Source organism: Herpailurus yagouaroundi, unplaced genomic scaffold (genome assembly GCF_014898765.1).
Source record: "Herpailurus yagouaroundi ecotype Mexico unplaced genomic scaffold, PumYag 195, whole genome shotgun sequence".
Taxonomy (NCBI): domain Eukaryota; kingdom Metazoa; phylum Chordata; class Mammalia; order Carnivora; family Felidae; genus Herpailurus; species Herpailurus yagouaroundi.
The window spans coordinates 8017872-8026289 of NW_024412426.1; the positions used below are offsets into that span (position 1 = coordinate 8017872).

General features: G+C 46.6%; 1 protein-coding gene across 1 annotated transcript; it reads left to right on the forward strand.

Moving 5' to 3' along the window:
* Positions 1-1217: 1217 nt before the first annotated feature.
* LOC121011693 (major histocompatibility complex class I-related gene protein) lies at positions 1218-6770 on the forward strand. The gene is given in 5 exon segments (XM_040446296.1): positions 1218-1384; positions 2030-2213; positions 2215-2300; positions 6558-6631; positions 6633-6770. Coding segments are annotated over 5 exon segments (597 nt in total). The 5' UTR covers positions 1218-1269.
* Positions 6771-8418: the final 1648 nt, after the last annotated feature.

Consider the following 8418-nt stretch of genomic DNA (forward strand, 5'->3'; position numbering starts at 1 on the left):
GACACAGTTTTAGAAAAAAGCAAAGTGTGGACAGACTTGTATGCACCAAAGATGACCTACCCGCTTGTGAGATGATTTTGTTAAATTCTCTATATATATTTTAAATTTTTTTAATGTTTATTTTTGAGAGAGATAGAGAGACAGAGAACAAGCAGGGGAGGGACAGAGAGAGGGAGACACAGAATTCGAAGCAGGCTCCAGGTGCTGAGCTGTCAGCACAGAGCCCGATGTGGGGCTAGAACTCATAAACAGTGAGATCATGACCTGACCCGAAGTCAGATGCTTAACCGACTGAGCCCCCCAGGTGCCCCGATATTTTTTTCTTAAATATATCTTACAAATAAAGAGGAAGGAATAAACATCATTAAGTAGTATTCAGCCGGGGGAATGGGAACCTGACACCCATCCACGATTCTCTGCAGTGGCAAGGGCCACAGGGGAAGATCTGAGTTCTCAGAGAGTTCACAAAAGGACAGCAGCATCCACCTGGGTAATCTGGAAACACTCTGGGGAGGAGGTGTCTAGTACCGTCCCTAGACAACCAAGAGAAGTCCCTGGATGTGGATGTGGCCCCACACGTTAGAGGGCCTCACTCTGCTCAGCCCCCACAGCCTTCCGCACAGAGTGAGGAAAAGCACTGTGCTTTCAAAGCACTTTTTCTCAGGAGGCCTCATGTGGGTTCTCTGAGTGATCTGGGGTGTGTGTGTGGGTGTGCGCGTGTGTGTGTTTGTGTACGTACCTGCCCATGCAAACACAGGGGCAAGGTGGGAGCCCTCATTTATCTACCTAGAGCCTTCATTCATAAAACAAGGGGGTGGGTTATCAGGGTTTGCAAGCCCTCTTACGGCAACCCTGGGGGACCAATGAGTGATCATGGGTCCTTCCCCGAAGCCCAGAACAGGGCTCTCTGCTTCACTTCCAAGATGAGATTACCTGTAAAATTTCATCCTAAATTTCCAAGCCTGGACAGAAAAAGCCTCCAGGTCTTGGGCTGGAGCTCTAAGATCCTTTCTAGGCCCCAGTTCCTAGGGTTCTGTGATTCTGTGAAAGGAAGTGACAGCTAGGTCCCAGGATGCAGCTGAACCCAGAGCACTAACGTGGGTTGTCTGTGACTCTAAATATCTTCCTTTTATGCCTCCTTCCCGGGGACTCACTCTGACATCTTTTCACCTGGACAATTCACTGCATTTATTTATTTCACTGAATTTATTTCTCATCCTGTCATTACCTACGGGTGTCTCTTGGCAGAAAGAGCCATGGGCTCTGTAGATGGTGGAGAACCCCATGCCTGGTCACCGGGAGAGGTACACTCAGCCGCCAAGGGGCCAGCAGCAGACCTTCTAGGTGGACCGGAAGCAGCTGCAGAGTCAGCACAATCACTCAGGTGGCAGCAGAGATGGGCCCGCCCCTGCACCAGCCCCCATCCCTGCAGGTGGTTGCCCTGGGCTGACAGTGAACTGAGCAGCTGGTTGCTGAGCTGCACTCTTTTGGCAGAGCCTGATGGCGTTCAGTGCCTGCCACCTGCCCTAAGCATCTTCTGAGTTGTCTCTTCTCAGGAGCCCTCTGTCCTTTGCCCTCCATATCTCTATGCCATGCCCATTCAGGCTTCTAACCTGTATCTTCTTTCTCATTCTGAATCTGGCCATTCTGTGTCTCACTTCCTGGCAGCCAGGCTCAGTGAGCCGCTTGCTTATGTACAGTGTCTTGCTATGTTAACTTTCCCAGGATATTTTTGGCTCTTGTATATCTTTCCCTCCTTTACCACATTATAAAGTTTATCAGTGTGGGTCATTCCCATTATCGGATAATTCCCCAAGGCAAAAATGATCATGTTCCTATGGCATGTAGGAGGTATTCTGCAAACATCTGTTGATGAGTGGGTTATCTCACAGGAACCTCCTGGAGGCACGCCTGTGGGGTGATGTATTTGGGGGCAGAGGACGCTTCCAGCCATTCCCCTAGTCATCACCTGGATGCCCACCTCCATGTCCCTGTCTAAGCCCCTTCGTGACCTGCACGTGTGTGCCAGGGTTTCACAGTTACCAGAGAATCATTGGCTCAGAGTTGTTGGAGGACAGAAGCAACATGTTTCTCCAGCAGGCCTATGATGGACAAGATTTCACGATCTTCACTAAAGATATCCTTTCCTAGATGGTTATTGATAATGTGGCTCACATTACCAAGTGGGCACAGGAGGCTAATTGGCATGAGTTAATATCAAAAGAATTGGCTAGAAGAAGAACATACTGCTTCATTAGAGAGGTTCCTGCAGTTTGGGGAAGATATCCTGCAAAGGATAGGTAACAAGAAGGGAGAACACCAGGTCCCTACATCCTCAGAATCCTTGGGTTTATATATAACTTCCTCTAATCTAGGTTATAGTCACCCCATTCTGAAATCCACCTTGTTAGTTGCACTGTGGTGATCTGTAACTCCCCAGTGAAAACTTCCCTTAGTTACTTTTTATCAGCATCTGGACAAGATTCAGCAACTCCACTTGTCTTGATAGAGTGGAGTACTTCCAAGGGACACCTCCTTTTTGAGGTATCCGGTGAGACAAATCCTTCCATCTCCTGTCAGTGATAAGCTGGGAAATACTTTGGGAGGGAGCCATTCCTATAAGTGGTTTATTAAACTGAGGGCTCATACAGTACCAGTATGAGCGAAAATCTGGACTTATAAAGAAAACAAATGGAGGGTCTTTACTAGATTTATCATAAGATTCCTTTCAGTATAAAGTTCCTCTTAGACATTAAAGATATGACTCAGTTGGTCAACTTTTAGTTAATACAGACTTTTCACATAATCTTACCATTCAAAATGCATGTATGTCTGTATCATGCTATGGGTAACTCCTAGACACAACATGCCTTTTCCCCTAGGAGTGATCTTTAATGGTGGGACTTTCCAGAGCTGTGACAGGCTTTGGGGAGGCATCTGGGTCACAGTTATGAATGTGGACTATCTGCCCGAGAATATCAGCTTTGGAGGCAGATGACTAGAGTTTGAACTTCAACCCTCCCACTCACTAGCTGAATAACCATCTTAATTGCAATGGTTGCTGGTAACAGAAATCTACTCAAACTGGCTTAGACACAAAGAGGAAGCTATTTGAAAGACAAGAATCAGGGCTGTGTGAGAACCCAAGAAACTAAAACCAAGATTCGGATGGCTTTTTCCATGAGGTGGGGATGTGGCAGCCAGCATAAAGCTTATGCATATCCTCCTAGCTTCACCATTCTAGAGGAATGGGCTTCTCTCTCCCAATTCTAGCTACAAAAATACTCTTTTTCACAGGAGAACTACGGTTGGTCTGAATCGGATTGTGTGCCACTCCCCAGACTAATCACTGCAACCATCAGGACGAGTTTCTAAGATTGGCTGTGGGTAACAGAATCCTGGTAAGAAATAACTGGCACACTCAAAATGATTTCACTGAATAGAATTCAATCACGGGATCATGCACAGAGGTACAATCAGGATTGGGGAGACCAGTAAGGCACAGTGAAGTACCCAGAGACTTGCAGCACAGGGAAACCGTTACACCCCCAAATCTGAAGGGGCGAGCAAGGGTTGCTGCCCTAGAAGAAGCGCCTTCTAGCAAGTGCTGTGCCTGTGGAGAAACACAGCAGCTGGCAGACTGCAGTGAGGTGGTTGGGGAACAGGTGTTTGTGACCCCAACCCTTCCCTCTTTTGGCTCTCTGACATTTGCTGAGGATGCTCCTCCACTGGCCAAAACTACTCAGGCCAAGGAGACCCCAGGGGCAGTCTGATGAGCATAACCTCCCAGGGCACGAAGCCAAGCACAGAAGGTCAGAGACCGGATCTGGGGGCTAGAGAGAGAGAGAGAAAGAGAGAAACCAATACACTGTGGGCTATGTTTGGGTGGAAGGATTAAAATTGATATGTTTTAGGGATGCTGGGGTGGCTCAGTCAGTTAAATATCAGACTTCAGCTCAGGTCATGATCTCATGGTTTGTGGGTTCGAGCCCCACGTTGGGCTCTGTACTGACAGCTCAGAGCCTGGAGCCTGCTTCAGATTCTGTGTCTCCCTCTCTCTCTGCCCCTCCCCTGCTTGCTCTCTCTCTCTCTCTCTCTCACTCAAAAGTAAATAAACATTAAAAAAAAAAAAAAAGATTGGTGCTTCTTAACAGAAGCACACATTAGAGTCAGGTAAACTAATTTTCTAATATGTGTTATGTGTTTGTCAGGAGCAGGGGTTCTTATCAGAAAAAAAGCAGAGCTAATAGACGCTAAGCAAACAAAGCAATAACCTTGAGTAAAATAAAGTTGTGATAATGCCTAGACCACAGACACTGGTGTGAAAAACGTACATGGCAGCACTTTGTACACGGTGGTTCTCTGCTTACACATTAAATGTCATCATTGTTGTCAGACCGGAAAATCTCTGACAGCTTAGGATCTGGCTGAAATCTACGGCTGACTTGGGGTTGTGCTGGACCGTTGATCACGGAGACATTTTAGGGCAAGTCTGGGCAGATAGCAAGAGGGACCAGATGAATCTCCACTCCCAGATTTTGATGAGTGGCATAACCTTTGAGTGCAAACAGGGGTGCCTGGGTGGGTAGCTCAGTCAGTTAAGCATCTGACTTCAGCTCAGGTCATGATCTCGAGGTTCGTGGGTTCGAGCCCCGCATTGGTCTCTTTGCTGCCAGCTCAGAGCCTGGAGCCTGCTTCGGATTCTGTGTCTCCCTCTCTCTCTGCCTCTCTCCCGCTCATGCTCTGTCTCTCTCAAAACTAATAAACACTAAAAAAAAGAGAGAGAGAGAGAGAGAGAACTGTTAGTTGCCTGCCCTCCTGCTCTCAGGGAAGGGAGGGAGAAGGTAGGAAAACTGGAACAAAGTTGCTGTAAGTTGGGATGTGAGGGTTAATACCAACCCTGTTGATTCTCCCTGGGATGAGGAGCTCTTGGGAAGACAGGGGAGAACCTGGACCGCTGGGTTGTGTGGGAAGAGTACTGGAAGTATGGCATGGATACCTCTGCTCCCCCTCCAAGCCTCAGGAAAAAGAGAAGGAAGATTTTGTTGAGACAAGGCTCCTCCTTTTATCAGAGTACCAGATAGCAAGGTGGGGTGTAGGGGTGAGGCCCACGGATGGGTGGGAGGCAGCCCTTCCAGGATGTTGTCCGGCTCTGCATGGCTCACATCTGGATGGGACCCAATTCAGCCGGAATGTGAAAGACAGCACCATCTGGAAAATTAGCAGAATAGTCAAGGAGAAGGAAGTCCACGTAGGGACAGGGTGTGGTGTTTTTTGTTTTTTGTTTTTGTTTTTGTTTTTTGTCTTTCACTACAGGTGCCCCTCTGTGATGCGAATCTCTGTGAATTTGAGGGCATAACCACAACACAATCTGTTTATTACCTATGTTTGTTTCTGATGGCAGGTCACTGTTTTCATCCATTTGGCTGCATAACAAAACACCACAGGCTGGGTGACTCATAAACAACAGAAATGTAGTTCTCACAGTTCTGGAAAATGGAGGTCTGAGATTAGGGTATCAGTGGGCTCAGATGAGGTCCCTGGTCTCAGTTGGAGACCGTGGACTTCTCATCACGTCCTCACATGGTAGGGCTGGGCCAGGGATCTCTCAGAACTTCTTTCTTTTTTGTTGCTTTCATGTTTATTTTTGAGAGAGAGTGAGAAAAAGACGGACCACGGGCCAGGGAGGGAATCCAAAGAAGAATCTGAAGCAGGCTCTTGAGTAAAATAAACACAGAATCTGAAGTAGGCTCCAGGCTCTGAGTTGTCAGCACAGAGCCTGATGTGGGGCTCAAACTCACAAACCATGAGATCATGACCTGAATTGAAGTCAGATGTTTAACCTGCTGAGCCACCCTGGTGCCCCTCAGAACCTCTTTTATAAAGGCACTAATCCCATTCATAAGGGTTCCACTGGCAGGATTTAAGCACCTCCCAAAGGTCCCACCTACTAATACCGTCACCCTTGCTGGTTACGGTTTCCACATGTGAATCTGGGGGGTGGGCGGGAGACACATACATTCATACCATAGCAATCACAAAAGTGCCGGCCCAAGGACACAAGGCAGTTCAGAGCCCAAGCAGAGCCAAGGTGGCTGTGGTATCTATTTGCACTAGCATGGAGTTGAAGAAAAAAAAAAAAGGAAGGCTGAGTTCTAATCTCCAGTCTTTTGCTGAATTACTCATCACAAACAGTCACACATTTTGTAATTCAGTTTTCCTTTTCTGTGACTCATAAAAGTATTTCAAAGGTTAACAGTAAATGATCCTGACACACTTTCCAAACACTCAAAGCTATGAGGCTACTCCACTCTGCCCACTTAGAGGACAGAACTTGGCTTACCTCCACATTCGTCGTTCGCCAGCACGCTGCCCTAGAGGGAGGTACACAACAAATAAGTTTGTTGTTGATGGACCCGCGGTCTGGGTCGTTCTTGGTTTTACATGTTTCCTACAATGAAGAGAATTAATTGGGAAACCCTGTTGCCAATTTCTACTATTGTAAGCCCTGTACCTATGATACCTGTACTGTATGTAACTTTATTTCTTCTTTCTAGAGCCCCATAGGTCAGAGCAAACCACAACTTTTCCAAGGATTACAACTGCTTTCTGCAGAGTTCATGGCTTTCACCCCCCCAGAAATTTGCATGATCTGGTTGAAAAATGGGGAATAAATTGTCTAAGAAAGAGGTTATGGAGACATTCTTCCCGATGGGGATGGAACTTATCAGACACGGGTATCAGTTGAGCTGGGTCCTCAGAGCAACTGAGGACTCCTTCCTGTGCAGATTGTGGCTTCTGCATGGCTGTTCAGGTCCCCCAGGGTAACAATGGGTTGTGGCTATCTGGAGATTGAGAGTGAGGAACAGTGGAAAGCAGGAAACACCATGTGCTTTTTAAAATCAGTGGTTCTCTCACATTTTGGCCTTAAAGCTCCTTTCTTCTTAAAAATTATTGAGGACACCAAGGAGCTTTTGTTTATGTGAGTTATATCTATTGCTATTTACTGTCTTATCAATTACAAATGTAAAAGATTTTTAAGTACAAGAAAACACAAGTACGTATCTATAAGCCATCAGAGAGAGGATGTCATCACACATCAGGTAGCCTCTAGAAAACCCCACCGTGCACGTGTGAGAGATTAGGATTAAAAAAAAGGAGGGGGGGGAATCGTGATGTAGACCTCGTAGGCACCCTGAAAGGGCCTTGAGACCCCCTGGGGCATTCGGACCACATTTTGGGAACTGTTGTTCCTCTGTTTTCATTTATTACCCCACCTGAAGCTGTGAAGTGAGAGGTAACAGTAAGAAAAGTAGTGTTGGGCTGCCTACCGATCACAGGGACAAAAGTCCCCAAAAGTTAGCATAGAAGGGGAGGGGGACTTGTGGATTTTTCCTCTCTTGCTTGTGTTCAGAACCAGACAGCTGAAAGCTGTTGTTGGGTTCACCAACCTAGGAGTTGGAATTGGTCCTAGCCTGGGGCAGAAGGCCCGAGCTGTGAGGCACCTGGAGGTAGGGGCTATAAAGTATACAGACTGTTACTCCCACCGCTCATTTTCTGCACCCGCCCCCCCAAGCTCCATTTAGGAATGGGTTGGGCCTCCCTTTGTGATCACAGGAGGGCCTGGAACACCTCTCCCATGGACGATGCTTGTGAGGACAGTGGTCTGTTTCACAGGTAAGTGATGCCTGACGCCTAAACATCAGCAAAGAAGCACAGCTTCTGTCCAGGTGAACTGTCCTCCTAGAAGGTGACTCAGAGAAGATATGGTAATCTTGATTTGTCTTTTTCCAAGCTATATCTTTATTATTAACTAATACCAACTTTTGAGGGGATTTTATCCTTTGTTTCAAGACTTTAGTAAGTTTTCCCATTTTAACACTTTCCTCCCTGAAATCATGTGAAAATCCTTTTCCTTCTAAAATCATCTTTCAGGGCTGTCTGGGTGGCTCAGTCCGTTAAGCGACCGACTCTTAATTTCTACCCAGGTCATGATCTCAAAGTCATGAGATCAAGCCCCACATCGGGCTCTGTGCTGAGAGTGGAGCCTGCTTGGGATTCTGTTTCCTTCTCTCTGACCCTCCCCTCCTCATGTGTGTGCGTGCATGGGCACACTTGCTCTCTAAAAACAAAAACAAAAACAAAAACAAAAACAAACATCTTTCAACACATGAAATGTTGAAGAGTAGATACCTTTGGAAAATGGGGTTCAGGGTAAGGAAAAGGGAAAGGAGAAATGGGAGATATACAGGTTCTTGATACCTTGGGGAAAAATGAATTCATTCACTAACTATGTATTTAATACCTACTATGTGCTAGGCACTATAGTGGATGCTGGGATATAGCAAAGGACAGACGTAATTCCTGTGGTCAGAGAGTTTACAGACTAGTCTTATAAGGTCATTCCCCTGCCTCTGG